The sequence below is a fragment of the Macaca thibetana genome, chromosome 7 (assembly GCF_024542745.1).
Source record: "Macaca thibetana thibetana isolate TM-01 chromosome 7, ASM2454274v1, whole genome shotgun sequence".
Taxonomy (NCBI): domain Eukaryota; kingdom Metazoa; phylum Chordata; class Mammalia; order Primates; family Cercopithecidae; genus Macaca; species Macaca thibetana.
Window position 1 is genome coordinate 15,102,757 of NC_065584.1, and position 17,226 is coordinate 15,119,982.

At 48.6% G+C, this 17,226-nt stretch overlaps 2 protein-coding genes across 3 annotated transcripts in view; both read right to left on the reverse strand.

The window, feature by feature from the left end:
* Nucleotides 1-17,226, reverse strand: part of RIN3 (Ras and Rab interactor 3) — a 768,425-nt gene that overhangs the window by 191,096 nt on the left and 560,103 nt on the right. The window lies entirely within an intron of this gene.
* SLC24A4 (solute carrier family 24 member 4) overlaps nt 5,329-17,226 on the reverse strand; it is a 177,013-nt gene continuing 165,115 nt past the window's right edge. For both annotated transcript variants that reach the window (XM_050799075.1, XM_050799076.1), the window contains exons 15-17: nt 14,852-14,964; nt 14,375-14,440; nt 5,329-13,131 (exon numbers count right to left, since the gene is read on the reverse strand). In XM_050799075.1, the coding sequence (XP_050655032.1) occupies nt 12,979-13,131; nt 14,375-14,440; nt 14,852-14,964 (332 nt within the window). In that variant the 3' untranslated portion in view covers nt 5,329-12,978. The remainder of the gene's footprint in view (nt 13,132-14,374; nt 14,441-14,851; nt 14,965-17,226) is intronic.

A 17,226-nucleotide genomic window follows, 5' to 3' on the forward strand; every position in this document is an offset into this window, starting at 1 on the left:
ATGCCTTCTGCCTGGTGCCCTGCCCCTGACAGGGGTGCCAAGAGGGGTGTTCGGGGAAGTTTGGGTTCAATTCAGCTGCCATTAATTAGTGAAGCCTTGGACAAGGTGATGTTGAGGACCAAATAGGGAGACTCAATGTCCCCACCTTCCAAGGGTCTCGTTGAGAGAAGCTGCAGATTCTGACATGCAGGGTGTGGTCCTCATGGGTGACCTTGGCCTATGGGAAGATGTGCTACGAAATGTTTGGGACCCAGTGCAAAATAAAAACTCCCTCCTGAAAAAAAAGTACAGATTTCAAGAATTAGAGATTGCAACAGCAGAGCATTAAGCCTAGCACAAGATGCTTCGAAGTGTGGGCCCCCTCTAAGCACAAGCTCTGTGCAACTGCATGAGTCACATCCCCAAGAAGCCAGCCCTGGCCTGGGGTGACTGACTATTTCAGTTTGCCCCGGCCTCAGGGGTTTCCGGGGACCCAAGAAGTTCAGTCCCAGCTTGGTCACAGCCCAGCGGCTGCACTGTGCCAGCTCAGCCTCCAGCGACTCACTGGACCTACAGACCTCTCTGCCACATCCAGCTCTCTGACCCAGAAGGCCCAAGTCAGCCCCTGCTTGCAGGTCAGCAGCCCCACACATGGGGAGCTGACTCCCTGCATGCCTGGCAATGCTGCCCTCCCTTGGACTCTATGGGCCAGCCCAGCTAGCTTTGACCACCATGCCCAGCGCTTCGTCCAGAGGCCCAAGGGGCAGCATGGCAAGAGCTCTGGCCCCCCTTTGTTTCCCACAGCTTTTCTCTCACACACTCTTCCTTCCACAGCCGAAATCCCGGAGGAGGCAGTTTGAGAGCCTCCCATCCCATCTCCTCTTCCATCCCCAAGCTCCAGGGCTGAGCCTCAAGGTGGGCAGCCATCTCTCACATTGCAGGAGAAACCTTCATCCCAGGCACCCAGGCTTGAGGCACTCACCAGGCTCCAGAATCCCCTCCATGCCCAAACCCAGTGATCAAACTTGAAGAAGTCCAGATCATGCTCTCCTTTGCCCTGGGGAGACCAGCCTTCTGGAGAGAAGGCAGCAAGGGAACAAGAGTGGAAGCTTTGAGGGGAGCAGTTCCTCTTTGTTGCACGGTGTCTGCGTTCTGCCTGCCATCATGGCGGCCACGCATAGGTGTTGGCTAAGTTGAAGGCACCAGGCCAGGCAACAGGAATGCATTATTCATATAATGGGTTTTGCAGGAAGTTCACCATCCTAGTTTTGCAGAGGATGTGATGAGGGTCTCTGAGAGGTCAAATCACGCAGCCCAAATCCCAAAGACTTCCCAGATGCCACGATCTAAATGGGACTCATCATCTCCCATGCCCCAAACCTGCTCCTCCCCTGGGCTTCCCTGTCAGAGGGCTGGGAGCTTTGCTCTCCTCCTCTCTCCCTCTTCTCTCAATAATCAGTTCCCAAATCCTGTGGGTGACAGTACCTCCACATGCACCTACAAGTCACCCTGCAAACACTGAACACCTGCCCTGAGACGACCTCTCCTCTCTGCAAATGGCCTCACCTCATTTCTGGGCTTCTGGCTCCTGGCTGATGGCTGTTATTCTGGTCTTGTTACCATTCCCTCATCCTAGCCATTCTCCACACTGAATCGGGTGGCCCTTCAGAAATTGGAATCCAAAGCAGCCACTGCTCTGGGAAGCCGCCTTCAGTGGCTCCATACTGGCTGCCCCTCACGGCCCTCCCACTTTCAGATGCACCCTCACCTCCTCCCACTCTCGGATGCACCCTCACCAGCATCTCTCTCTTCCCCCTCTCACTCTTGGGCCCTGTGCTATGTCCTGTGGGTGATTTAACAATCACCATACATTTAGTGGCTTAAAACATCACACATTTATAATCTTACAGTTCAGAAGGTCAAAAATCCAAAAATGAGTTTCCCTGGGCTAAAATCAAGGTGTCAGCAGGGGTGCTTTCCTTCTGGAGACTTGGGGAGACCATTTCTTGCCTTTCCCAGCTTCTAGAAGCTTCCTGCATTCCTTGGCTCATGGACCCCACATTATTCTGACCTCTGCTTCCATCAGCTCATCTCCTCTCTCTGACCCTCCTGGCCACCTCTTATGAGCACAGTGTGATGACCTCGAACCCACCCATATAATCTAAAATTATCTCCCCATCTCAACATCCCTCACTTAATCACACCTGCAAATTCCCCTCTGTCATGTAAGAAAGCATAGTCACAGCTTATGCGGATTAGGATGTGGACATCTCTGGGGCGCATTATTCAGCCCACTGTAGCCCCCATGAGGTTTCTGGTTTGAGCTACTTGGAATTCTTTCATAATCTCTATATCATATTTTTTCCTGGTTATTCATTGCCTCCTTTTAAATCACAAAATGTTTGCTGTGATTTAAATGTATGTCTGTGTGCATGACTCCCCTTCATCCCCCTTGACGCCCTTCATTCTTTAAGCCTTGGCTTGAGTCCATGTCTTCCTTGATTGCTGAGATGATTGGGTGCCCATTCTCTGGGCTCCTGCAGCCCCGCTGAGCTCACCTCCTCCCAGAATTGAGGGACACTTAGCTCCCTCCATCTCTGCAGCCAGCAGTTGGCATGACGCTTGGTACAGAGTAGGCCCTCAGTACACGTTTGTTGAATGAATCAATGTGTGAAAAAGTACCTTTGCGCTGCTTCTAGGTTTCAAAGACCAATATGAGAGATGAGTTTAGATATCCTCAGATTGGTACCTATGTTAGGTGGGGGCCACAGGTGAGAATATTTCAGACTGAGTTTGTTAAAGAACATTCCAAATGAATGATTACTAAATAATAATAGAAGCAAGCTTACAAACAAAAGATCATAAAAACCAGAGGCAGGTGATTCATTCTGGCCTGGGGGTCTGGGAAGGCCTTGAAGGAAGTATGGGCTCTACTCTGCAGGACAGAGGACTGGGGAAGCTGTTTCAAGTAGAGGGAGAGGGAGTAGTAGGAAGATAGGCACAGAGTCATGCAAGATAAAGAGGGAGAAGGGACATTCCTGGGTGATGATGTTAGCAATATGAGACAGGTCACCTCAGGTCATCCACTGAGGCCATCGGAAGTCAACAAATGTTTCTGTGTCTGTGTGTTTTCAAGTCTAGAGATGACTCCAGTGGACAGCCAGGATGGAAAACCGCTGGGCAGGAGAAAGAGGCTCCAGGTTGGAATGCAGGGAAACACTTTCACATAAGGAGCAGGTGGAGCAGAAGCCAGGTGAGGAGATGGAGAAATGATGAAGTGAAAGAGGCGAAGGAGGTGGTATGCGCCTGTGGTCCCAACTACTCAAGAGGCTGAGATGGCAGGATCACTTGAGCCTGGGAGGTCAAGGCTGCAATGAGCTATGATCATGCCACTGCATTCCAGCCTGGGTGATAGAACAAGAACCTATCTCAAAAAAAGAAAAAAAAAAAAAAAAAGCAGCAGAAGCAGAGGAGAATCAGAAGAGAGAATGTGTTTATTTGGGAGGGCACTATCTACAGTGTTAAAACCTACAGAATGACCAAGGAGAGCAGAAGCCCAGGGTTATCATGATCTGACATTCAAGGCAGAGGACAGGACGTTCAGACCTCACAGGCAGTGAGTGGAGACTGAGTCGTGGGAGAGAGTCCGTTGGTGGGGACAGAGAGAGGTCAGAATCTACTCCCATGTCTCCTCCCCACTCTACCACTTTGCTCTTCCTGGTGGACACCAGCAAGCAAATGCAGGTGACAGAAGCCTGGGAAAGGCCTGCTTCTGGAACCAGAGGGCCAGCAGACCACCTGCACCAGGACCTGTGTGAACTTGCAATTGCCTGGAGCAACTTTTAGGAAACATCAAAAACAACCTGAGAGAGGCTGGTGTGGTAGCCCAGGCATGTCGTCCCCGGTCCTTGGGAGGCTGAGACAGGAGGATCCCTCAGGCCCAGGAGTTCAATTCTAGCCTGGGCAACACAGCAAGACCCTGTCTCTGAAACAAACAAACAAAGAAACAAACAAACAGAAAATCCAAACCAAAAAACAAAGAAACCAAGCTGACAGAGACTGAGCTGTGGCTGTGAAGGCAGCTGAGGGGACGAGATCCCAGGTAGATCAGATTCAACTGAACTCCTGCTCCCTCGTCTGTTTCAGGCAGCCCTGGCAATGGAAGGGGCTGTGGCTTCTCAGGCTGGTTCTCACAGTCACTAGCCTAGAGACCCCTTTGTAAATGGGGAATGACACCCATTCTGTTTCATTGGCTTTGTAAGCGATGAAGTGCCAGATAGCAAGGGGACACTGGGATGCCCGGAGCCTTGAGTAGAAGGCCTACAGAACCCACAAAGCCCACTCACTGGAATGACCAAGACAGGGTCCTTCCTACTTTGTAATTGACTTCCTACCTCATAGATGAATTGGAATGAGTTAAAATGAAAAGGGTTTCTAGCCCATCTAAAGTAGAACTTTTTGAACTATCTGTGGGCAAGATTCAAACAATATTTTAAAACAATTTTAGTCCATTGTGGACGGATATTTTTGTAATGCAATATAAAGAAATTACTGGAAAGATGCAATAAAAAACCAGATTCCAACAAAATGACTCATCACATTTCCATCAATGTTTATATTCTCTCTTGATTTCTGTACTCATCTTGCTGCAGACTGATGAGAAGCCCCATGCGTGAGCAGACTTGGGTGTGAGTAGGGTTGATCTATCTTCTCACTGCTCAGTGTCGACCGGTTGCATGGACATCACCTGGGAACGTGCTAGGACTCTAGCCTCTTGGGCCTCATCCCATTTCTGCTGAACCAGAACCTGCTTTTTTGACAAGATACCCAACTGATTCGTGTGCATGTTAAAGTTTGTGGTGACACCCATGGCAGCTAGGACTCAGGAATGTTTTGCAGAATGAAGGAATTAACCAAAACTTCTACTCCCAAACCTCAACTTCCCATGACATAAGAACCGGTAACATCGACCTTCTTTCTGATGAGCAGGACCAACTATGTAATTTGCAGAGCCCACTGCAAAAGGAAAAGGTGGGGCTCCTTTAGAAAAATCATTGAGGGTTTCTAAGGTGGTGACAACCAAGCTGGGTCCTTCCAATGTGGGGCCATATGTGACTGCACAGGTCCCGCCCTAAGAAGCGCTGAGGTTCGACTGGGTCATTCTGGACCCACTCATGCTAGCCAAGGTAAGTGATGAGAATTCTGCTGTGTTTCCATCTATTACTGACCATTGTCATTAAAAAGCTCCAACCCCTTATCCTTTTTGAAGTTTATTTTTTCTTGATATGCAAATAGAAATGGTTTTGAATGGCTGTTATTCCACTGTATAGAATTCTTTCAAAAATACAAATATGTGTGTGTCTATTAAAACGTGAATAGAAGCTCTATTTAGGGAAAGATACTTGTGCTCATTTATTTTATTGATAGTGTACAGATTGTGATATATTGCATTACAATACTGACTGCTAGATTTCTTAGAAAGGTTTACTTTAGATTTACTGTAGATTTTTTTCTTCACAATAAAAATAAACTCATGCCAGTGTTCAGTAACCAATAATATCAATTCATTCGAATTTAATGACAGTTTTATTAAACTAAGAATCTCATGTCACAGAGCATTCACAGTGCAGGAGGTCACAGTTATTGAAAAAATAAATAGGGGGATAAATATACTCATTATTTACAACTTTTCAACTCGATGATCCTGCTTTGCCCGTTAGAGAGAGAATGAACAAAGATGGTGGTGTTCAGCTCAGCGTGCCAGAACGATCCTGGGGGGACTCGAACAACGTGTGAACAGCCCCAGAAGTTCTTGGTTTTAGTTGTTTTTAAGGGGGTTCTTTCAGGACACAAGAGTCCTCTGATTCCATCTACCTGCTATTTGGTAGGTTCTCTCAGAAACCACGCCCAGCCTGCATCCCCGTGGGCATTGTGGATCCGCCTGGCCTCTCCTGACTCGGCCCCTTCCTTAGCAACTCCTGCATCCACCCCTGGGTCTGGCTGCATCTGGCTGACAGCCTTTTTCCTCTCTAGGTAATCAAAGCTCTCTTTGTGCTCAGACACCAGCAACTACTCCCTGCTGGTGGCTGCTGGGCAGGAGACACAGGCAGAGGCGCCTTGCCAGGGAGTGTCTACTCTGAAATGGAGACTCAGCCTCACAGACCAGCAACCCCCACTGTGGAGCTCCCCAAGAGTTGGCCACAGTGGCTCAGCCACAGTTCTGTCCGCAGGGTCTCCAGGTCTCTCAGGTCCAAGCCTTGTGCAGGAAGCTCAAGGAAGCAGACAGTGTGGTCATGGGGTCTGCAGCTTAGAGGGCAGGGATGAAAGGTGAGGGTGGAGATGCCCAGTGGCCAGAAAAAAATCACAAGAACAACTTATTTGGAAAAACAGAGCTGCCTTGTTCGCACTCCAGTCATTTTTCGGGAGGGGGAAAGTCCTCTCTTCTTCCATTGAAAGAGGACTGCGTGTCTGTCCTGAACGGACTTGAGAAATTCTGTGTAGAGAATTCTGGAGTGACCGCAAAGAAGGCTCTGTTGTTTGGGACATTCCCTTTAGGCACAAAGGCAGATCACACCAAACCATGCATCTAGAAACCAAAAGCTGCACATTCCCTCTCTTGATAGCTTAAAACATTTGTTTTCCAGTGATGGGGTGATGAGGGTACCGACTCTCTGCAGGATTAAGAATTTTATTGGCCTGGTCCATGGACGAGTCCCAACCAACATATTGCATAAGAAGCAACTGCTTGGGCCAGGTACAGTGGCTCATGCTTGTAATCCAGCACTTTGGGAGGTCAAGGCAGGAGGATCACTTGAGGCCAGGAGTTCAAGACCTACCTGGGCAACACAGTGAGATCCTGTCTCTAAAAAAAATGAAAACAAATTAGCTGGGTGTAGTGGCATGTGCCTGTAGTCCTATCTACTTTTCAGGCCAAGGCAGGAGGATCACTTGAGCCTAGGAGTTTGAGGCTTTCGTGAGCTGTGATCGAGCCACTGCACTCCAGCCTGGGCAACAGAGTGAGATCCTTTCTCAAAAAGAAAAAAAAAAAAAAAAAAAGCAACTGTTTGAATTCTAGCAACAGTGGGAATAGGTATGGCTTAAGCTGGCATTTGTCACTGGAGTTATAACTAACGAACAGCCAGTTCTCAGACCTGTAAATCCAAGGGATAGAAAAGCCACACAGCCAAGGGCTTGACTTTCCCATAGGCAGTGTGGATTTTCAGCTCTCAGAGATGCCGCCCATGGCCCTCAAATCCTGGTACCAGGGTATCCCGGCAGCAGACATGTTCCTAGACTTGATGAGAGTATATTGTCAGCCCTGTTAAGAAGTGGGAGGAAGATTCACAACTTGGACAGCTGGACACTGACACCGTGAGACCGAATAAAGAGCCTTAGAAACATGCAGGCGAAAGACGACCCGTGCCCCTGGCAGTGTGTGCTTGGGAATGTTTCAGGATTTAACGGAGACAATGGCACCTGGGAGCCATTTGCCACTGAAAAGTTAGGAGTTTTAAAACCCCCATCAAATAACCAAAGCCCTAAAACCTCTCAGCTGGCTTCCCTGGAAAGATGGCGCCACCCTGGTCACAGAATGGGAGGGAAGTGCCTCTTCTCTTGATTCTGGACGAGCACCCATTTCTTTGCATTGGGAGCACAGTGACAGGCTGGACATCCTCTCATTAGCTACCCAGCCTAAAGCTGAGCACAAAACTAGTGTCCCAATTTGGTTTTCATTATCAACAAACAAATACAGCAACCTAAATCAAAATGCTTTTTTTTGGCCAGGCGCGGTGGTTCACGCCTGTAATCTCAGCACTCTGGGAGGCCGAGACGGGTGGATCACTTGAGATCAGGAGTTTGAAAACAGCCTGGCCAACATGGTGGAACTCCTTCTCTACTAAAAATCCAAAAATTAGGTGGGCGTGGCAGCGCATGCCTGTAGTCCCCGTTACTGGGGAAGCTGAGGTGGGAGAATCACTTGAACCTGGGAGGTGGAGGTTGCAATGAGCCAAGATGGCACCACTGCACTCCAGCCTAGGCGACACAGTGAGACTCTGTCTCAAAAAAAAAAAAAAAAGGCCTTTTTAGAACCTGTACCCTGTGGATATGCCCTTTGGGGAACAGCTCTTTGCAGCAAGGCGAAGGTTCCCCCACACAAGCCAGGCTGGCAAAGGTTGTGGCTCAAAGTGAACAGCAGAATCCCGTGTTCTCTGTCCTGTGGCACAGGCCTAGAGAAAGACCCCTTCACTCTTGTTCCCATATAACTGACACAGTGGGGAAGATCTTCCCGAAGGACAGGAAGGGCCCCTCTCCATGCTTTGAGAAGCCCCGAGGGAGGCTTCATGCTTGAAGGGCTCACAGGATGAGCTCCAGAGACCAAATCCTTTGGGCGCACACACATAAAGAGAGAGCAAGGGCAGTGCTTCAGGCCCAGGGTTAGGTAGGGGTTGACGGACTTACTGCCACCCAAGCATTTTCAGAAATTTCTAGAAGTTTCTATGGGCACGGTGTGGCACCAAAGCTGCGGAGAGGAGGACCACCTCAGGTGCCCCAGGTACTCCTGCTAACTGCCCCCAGGGGAGGATGGCTCCCTGGAAATCACATCTGGAGGGCATTAGAGAGACCATAAATATGTAAAGCATGGCATTTGGGTACAATCTTCTGAGGATTTTCACTCTGACAAGTAAGTTCTTTGTTTATTTGAGCCACACGCATTTGCTGAGAGTGGATCACAGGGACAGCACAGCCACCTTTTTCTAGCCAGGAAGGAGCATGGCCCAGAAGGGAAGGAAAGACAGGAATGCAAGACAAAAGACCAACCCCTCCCGCAAGGACCCATTCACCCAGGGCAGAAAGGTCTCTGCTTCTCAACTGCTGAATTCCAGGGGGAAAGTTCCAGAGTGTGGCAACAGAACCTTTCCAGTTCCAGTTTCCTAAGCCCAACTCGCCTGTCTCCCATGGAGGGAAGGCACGGAAGGCAGCCTCAGCCGCTGGCACTGGGATTCATTCGCTCTTGCTTTTTCCCAGGGAGGATGAACTCTGATCCTCTTCTGTCCCTCTGTCCACCCCAGCTTTAAGGAGGAGGAGGGGCCCCAGGATTCAGAGAGGAGAAAGGATAGGCAGAAAGACAGGTATCCAGCAATGACACCACCCACACCCTTCCCGAAATCCTGGTCTGCTTGGGGAGTTGGGGTTCTCTGATAGGTGAGCTACTGCTGATGCAACTAGGCTTGCAAATCTCCATTAACAGGGAAGAGCAAGTGGAAGAAACCTGGACCCTGGGCTGCCCAGGAACGGGCTTTGGTCAGGGTCTGCAGGACTGCCCTGGGGTGATACACACACCCCAACTGGTCAGGGAAGCTTGGTGCCTTATCAGCTGCTTGGGTCTGTCAAGGCAGGGGACCGACAGGGGCAAAGCAAGAAACAGTCCTAACAGGTGAGGGGTAAGGAGCAGATGAAAATTCACAAGGGCAGGCTGGGCGCAGTGGCTTACACCTGTAATCCCAGCACTTTGGGAAACTGAGGCATCAGTGGATCACCTGAGGTCAGGAGTTCGAGACTAGCCTGGCCAACATGGTAAAACCCTGTCTCTACTAAAAATACAAAAATTAGCTGGGTGTGGTGGCACACACCTGTAATCCCAGCTACAGCCTCGGGAGGCTGAGGCACGAGAATCACTTGAACCCGGGAGGCAGAGGTTGCAGGGAGCCAAGATGGTGCCACTGCACTCCAGCCTGGGCAACAGAGTGAGACGCTGTCTCAAAAAAAAAAAAAAAAAAAAAAAAGAAAAAAAAAAAAAAAAGAAAGAAAAGAAAAAGAGAAAATTCATAAGGGCAGCCAGTTCTGTGCATAAGGAGGAGACACAGGTGACAAGAAGAGGCACAAGGGCCAGCAGACTGTGGGTAACAGGAAAGATGGGGTGGGTAAGGCAAGGACTCTGTCCTGCCCACGGTGCCCTTAATTACCAGTCTCTCAATGCAGCTGACCCAGAACCCTCCTCCAGGGCCAGGCTCTCAAGATACTGGACACCTTCCACTCTAACCACGCTTGACCTGGTGAGTCAAAATTCCAAACCAGAAGTCCACAGGAACCACCTGCTCCTGTCTCTATAGGCATTTTCCATCTGAGTATAATTTTTTTTTTCTTTTCTGCCCCCAATGAGAAGAGCGAAATTCATTTTTTTAAATTGCCTATTTCTGTAGCATAGTAATTACCCCATGCTAATGAGCTTTGGGAATAAACTAAAGTAATCCTGCGTAGTGATGAAAGCGTAATTTAAAAATGAAGGCCTAATTAATCATGCAATTCTTTAAACTTGTGATGCAAAAATATTTAGTTAAAAAAGAGTATTTTCCACCTACAGTGTACATATAGTTTTCTAGATTTAATAAATGCATAGATCCTTTAAAGGAAGTTACATTGGCACATTAAAGTCAAAAGAAAATTAGCCAAGAGGAGCATATTACATATTAAAAAACATTATTTTAGTTTCTAACTGCAACTTTAGAGACTAGGCGTATCCATTTAGAATCTCAAATGGGTTCTGCTGAGGAAGAGGAGGGTAATTAGGATACACATGCTCTGAAAGCTATACAAGGCTTCAGAGAATTGAAAACCAGCAGGGACACCATCAGGGGCCACGTGGCCTGTGCCTTGTTATAGCTAAAAATAATTTTTTGGTCTTTTTTTCAAGAAAAAATAGAGGCATTGGATAGGGACAGATATTAGGAAATGACCTGAGGAACCCAGGAGTCAATGATATATTGATGAGGTTTTGACTCAAACAGTAAGAACCAACCAGGAGGGTAAAGTCATACCCACATTCACTCCCCAAGTGTGGCCAACTTACAGTGGCTGGCCTGGGAGGGGTGATGGACTGGTGCTTGGCCTCTCTTCTGCTATAACTGGCCATTGAACTACAGACCCTTGACCTCTCCAAGACACTACTTTCTGTTAAGTGGGGAGAATAATCCCTACGAACATCACAGGGCAGTTTGGAGAATCAAAACAGAGACAGAAGCTCTTTGGAACCCGGATGAGCCTGTAAGATGGGAGGAACCAGGAGAACTAAGCTATTAAGGGGACTGAGTGGTCCCGAGGGCTCTGGCATCCCTGCAGCTAAAGTTGATACTCGTGAATCTACAGGGTCCCTGCCTTCCCACTTGGCTGATTTCTTAGGAAAATCACCCTTGTCCTCAAGTTGAAGACCATGAGCCCAATTTCTAGGTTAAAAAAAAAAAACAAAAAGAGAAGCCTGGACTTGGTGGAGCTACGATACTAATACTGATGTGAATCCCAAATAGAAGACTGGTGGTGGGGGTGAGGTCCTGTCGCAGGCTCATGCAACAGGGAACTTAAGGGACACAAGCACGAACACTTCCTCCTTTTGAAACTTGGAGGCCCTAAAGAGCACAGTCAGAAATTCCAACCAGGTCATGATCTTTGAGTCTCAGGAAGGGATTAGCTACTGGATTTAAACTCATCACCAAGTTTAAAGTGATGTCTGGTGAATCACAAAAAAATGTTCTTTCCTCTTACATCATCATGGGTAGTTCCCATACATTCATCCGTGCAAAATATCTCAATATTCAAAGTGCATCAAATCGGATAGACTTTTGCAATAGAAATATTAAAAAAATAAAAAACCTCTCTATAAAATTAATTGTGCTTTCTTTTTTAGAAACCATAAACCATAAATGGTTTGTATTCATAAATCTTTTAAATATATATTTGAGAGCTATGAAGTGATCGAAAATTATTTTATATTTTTCTATCTAATTTTGAGTCAGCCTCCCATTCTTGGCCTTTCACGTATAGTAAACTACGTGGTTCCAGAACCTTAGCTCTAAATATTCTAAATTCTGATTTTCACACTTGCCTTCAGCTAACCAGAAAGCAATTTGTTGTTTTTCAGGCAATCTCTCTTGCATAATTAACCAGCACTTCTGACACACTCAGTCCAGTTCAGCAGGCTATGAAATTTGTTGGGCATATAAACAACTGGACCTTTCAACAGGGTGGTTTTGAAACTACAGCATTAACAAATAAATGACAAACCCACAAGGACAGTGCATTGTGTCACATAGAAGATCTGGAAAGTACAGCTGTAAACTATAATCTCCAGTCTCTGAGTTAGCACCTTTCCACATTAGTCTCTTACCTTTTTCCCTATTCCAAACCAAACACCTCAGTGCCAACGCAAGATGGCGCACAGAGGATTTGTGTCTCTACGATCATTACCTTTTTGGTGTGTATCATGATCCTTTCATATGGAATGATAGTTTTCAAGTATGATGACCTATATGATGTTTCATTGTTTAATATTTCATTGCTTATTCTCTGAATGCATCAATAAAAGTGAGAAGAATATTCACTCATTTTCTCTCTTCTGCAGAAAAAAAATTATTTTCATTCTTCCAGTTTTTCCAGGAAAAGGGGTAGAATGTCTGCCATCATGGGCCCTAAACCCCAACAGGTTGAGGTCTTGCCCCTTCCAAACTATGGGTGCTTCCAGCAAAAGTTGGAGGCTCCCAGGAGCACATGCTGCCTAAGGAACCTCCTCTGGGCTGGAGGTGACACCTAAGAACAACATTCCTATTTTGCACCTGCCCTATGTGATCTCGTGCTCGCAAATGACCTCATCTCCGAGGCTGCCTGCAGAACAGAAAGACAAACTGCATGCAGAAGTCCTTCTGACTAAAGTGTGCAGGAGAGATGAGATGCTCGACACATCTCCGTGGTTGGCAGCTAGGGATCTTCGAAGCTGCTCAGATAATGGCCCCTGAATCCAGCCTTGCAGGGGTGGAACTCCAAGGAGGAGGACACCCAGCAGCCTGGCCTGTGACCAGACAAATACCACGATGGCTCTTCCTTCCAGTGTGTGAAAGAACGGACACTGGCTGCCTATGCAGGAGAGACCTGTGGTGGGGGAAGGAGGGGAGAGGAGGACGTCAGTGTCACAGGGTGTCCAGATCAGCTCCCAGGGGCCGCAACTCAGCGCTAATCGTCTTCCCGGCACATCGGCAAGTTGACGAAGGTAAAGACGTTAAACTCTATCATTATGGAGAAGCACAAGAAGATGGCGTAGAGAACCAGCACGTAGACGCCCAGCTTCCGGTCCAGTTGCCACTTGTTTAGGTGGATGCCAAGGACCTGGGAGGACAGAGTGCAGGAACTGGGCTCGCAGGGCAAAGAAATACACAAGGCATTTCTACTTGAAAGTGATACCTAAACGAAGCCTAGAACATTCTCCAGAATGTGGGCAAGCGTAGGGGGGTGCTGCAGGACGATACTCAGTTTGACCAGAATAAGCCCTAGAAGGCTTTGACTTGCCCCATGAAAGGGCGAGTCTCTGGCCTGGCCGCATTGACTCAGGGACACACAGCAGCCGCCCTCGTGGGACCAGCCCTCCCCAGGCAGGCACGTCACTTCCTCCCAGCTGGTCATAGGCGTGTGGTCCTCCTTGCCCAGGCCTTCTCTAGAGACAAATGGGGGCTTTAGCTGGATGACCCCTGTGCTTCAGAGCATGGCACCATGGTCTTTTCCCTTGTCTTCTTAGCACAATTTCCAAGGCTCCTATGGACCCCTGGCTGGGCAAATGTCTGCTTGAGCCATCTTTCTCTGCGTGTGCGTGTGCGTGTGCGTGCGTGTGTGTGTGTGTGTGTGTGTGTGTGTGTTTTGGGGTAGAGGGTTAAAGCAGAGAATTATCTTACATTTCTCCTTGACCCTTCTACCCTTCCTTCCACTGCCTTCCTCCTTGTCCCTCAATCAAGGCTTCCTAGGGCTGGATCCCAGGACCTCACTGGAGCATTGCAGGTAAAAAGTCATGAGTTCCCTAAGGACAGACCAACCTAAGTTCAAATCCTAGCTTTGCCATTGCCCAATTCTGTGACCTTGGGAAAGTTAACCCCTGAGCCCCGATGTCTTCTGCAATGGGAATAACAGCACCTCCCTCACTGGATGGTTGTAAGGATAGAATAAAGTGATGCTGAAGTCAAGTGCTCAGCACAGACCTGGGCACGTGGGGTAGGGAGGCCTCGATAATTCTGATGTGCTATCCTGAGGGATGTCATATCTCCCATTTGTCAGCTCAGATGTGCAGGGGAGGATCTCTCTCCTACTGGCACTAGAGAGGGACTGGACCAGGCAGCAAGAAAGGAAATGGAATTCGCTTCCTCTGGGGACTTCTTATGTACTCAGGAAAAGCACAGGAAGGGTGCCGATGTTCTTGGCAAAGACTGGACTTGGTGTGTCTATGAATGTCTATGTTTTCTTGCCTTTATCTTTCATTACCAAGGGACGTGACAGGGGTGTTCAGAGTCACGTAAGTGACGAGGCGGAATCAGATGAAATCAAGTATGCATGAGGTATCTGTTTTGGAATTTTAAAGACTCACAGTGAGAGCGACAGAGCCCAGCAACAGGACCACGGAATAGACCAGCCCCCGGCTGTTGATCTTCACCTGGAAAATCAAACACACGTGTCCTGAGTCTCTTGACTGCTCAGAGCCAATCTATCCTGAAATCCCAGCGGGCCTGGGCTTTGATTGCCTGGGCCAATGCATTCCCTCGTCAGGAAAACACAGATGTTTACAGGTGACCACATGGTCATGGAGGGTCAGGGAAATATGGAATCAAGTCACAACCCTGCTTATCTGAGGAGACAGCCTGGGATGGGGACAGGCACACCAGCGGGCTGAGATGAGGAGTGGAAGTTCAGACATCCCTAAGGTGCTCTAGAAGCTGCCATGGAAAATGGGTGTCTGAGTGCCAAGGAGAAGAGGAGGTCGTCTCCCAGAGCCTCTGGCTGGAACTGGGCCAACACCACTATCCTTCTGGGTAAAACACATCGGTTCAAGGTGAGAGGAACTTACTGTTGATCCGTAATTAACAACCATGGTCTGCAGGCCCCACGGTACGCCAAGTCCTACCAGGATGTCGAACACGTTGCTTCCTATGGTGTTGGAGACTGCCATGTCCCCAAGGCCTGCAGGGGACAACAACACATTTATTTTATAAGAGCAGGTCAGCAGAAGCCTGTATTCTTTCTCCTAACTGTTCGATCAGTGCCATTCCTTGGAAAGGAATTCCTTCTGCAAGGACCTTACATTTCTAAACCTTTTCGTAAGGCCTAAGATCCATGCCCTTCCTCAAGCCTAAAGGGGACAATTATGGGTTGACCGTAACCCTCCAAATTCATATGTTGAAGTTCTAACCCTCAGTACCTAAGAATGTGGCTTTATTTGGAGATCGGGTCTTTATAGAGGTAACAGGTTAAAATTAGGTCTTTAGGGTCTTAATCCAATATGACTGGTGTCCTTATAAAAAGGAGAAATTTGGACACACAGGGAGAACCTCGGCAAAGATGAAGACAGCCAAGGACAGAGAGGCAAGAGGGGCCTGGAACAGATTCTCCTTCAGGCTTCTGGCCTCCGGAACCGCAAGACAATACACTTCCGTTGTGTACCGCACCCGGTTTGTGGGAACGACAGCCTAGCAGATGCATGCGGGGCCCTTTATGATCTCTCCTGCCGGGCTCATCAGCTGATGTTCTCTGAGGACTCCCAGCTGCTGTGTCTCACTTCATGCTCCCAGCTACCCTGGGCTGGAGGTCAGAGTGGGGCATCACCTCACGTGACAGAAGATGAAACAGGCTTGGGATGTGCCCAAGGTCACCCGGTCCAGCATCCTTTTTACCAAGCCTTGAAACATATTTGGGACCCAGGCAACAGCACCCACGACCCAGGCTGGGATCATAGGATGTCGGATTTTATGCCCTGGTAGTTTCTGAAGGGTGAGCTCTCTTTCCCCAACAAGGCTAGAAGCACATCAGAGGCAGGGGCTCATGTCCTCATCCTTCCCCTTCCTGTCCAACTGTCCAGTGTCCAGCTAGCCACACAATCAGGAAGTTAGTAACTGGAGAGGCATATAATTAAGAAAGCAAACTTTTATAAGTAAGATTCATACTGGCTGGAATCTGCCCTAACCCGGCCATTAAGCCATACTTCTACACCACTGTCCTAACCTGGCACACATACGCATGTTTTTGGAATGAATAAACCTGAAACCCAAATGCCTAGAACCACAACATTGCTTTGGTAGCTGGGACGTATGGCTACCATACGTCAGATCAGCACCCACACAGGCAGCCCATCTCTGTTTAACCACCAGCCCACCTATGTTGCATAGCTAGGTCACCTCTTCCTCCCTGCTTGTTGCTGTCATCTGTTGACCCCTTACAATCCTCCTCCCAGCGTGCCCCAGGCACTGTTTTGAGTGACTTCAAAATCTCGGCAGCTTAGTCCTGTTACGGGTGGCGTCTCTGGGAAACTGGCCATCTGGTCTCTCAGTGTCTGGTAAGATGCAGGAACGTGCAGCAACTGTTGTGGCCCAGTTAGTTGCACCTGGTGAAGAGGCAGGCACTCCAGCAGGTCAGGAGGGTAGAAAGGTGCCTGAGTTTGCAGAGGAGGGGATGAGTGGGTCTCAGGTTTGGTGGACTTCCTGCTCTGCACAAACGGGGCTGCCGGCAGCTGTGTGAGTCTTTGAGGACTTCTAGGGCAGTGCGACTCAAACTTTAGTGAGCACAGGAATCACCTGGAGGTCTTGTGAATATGCAGATTCTCATTCGGTGGATCTGGAGCAGGGCTTGGGAGTCTGCGTTTCTCATAAACTCCCAGGTCAAGCTGATGCTCTGGGCTAGGACCACGCTTTGTGCAGGGGGCCTGGAGGGAGGCCAGGATATGGTGCCTGTGGTTAGAGCACACGCTGCATGGCCTCCTGGTTTGTGCAGAAGGCTCTGAACAGTGGTTCCTGGATCTTTTGTCATCAGGAAGCTATTTTTTTTTCTTTTTGAGACAGAATCTCCCTCTGTCACCTAGGCTGGAATGCAGTGGTTCACTGCAACATCCACCTCCTGGGTTAAAGTGATTCTCCTGCCTCAGCCTTCTGAGTAGCTGGGATTACAGGCGTGCACCACCATGCCTGGCTAATTTCTTTTATTTTCGGTAGGGGCAGGGTTTCACCATGTTGGCCAGGCTGGTCTCGAACTCCTGACCTCAGGTGATCCGTCCACCTTGGCCTCCCAAAGTGCTGGGATTACAGGCATGAGCCACCGCGCCCAGACAGGAAGCTATTTTTAACCATGTTTGTTGGAGTCCCTGTCAATCATATCAATGTTACCCTGAGGACAATTACACACCCCCACTCCTGGCCTCACTCTTCCTCTTCCCAGCCCAGGGTAGCTGGGAGT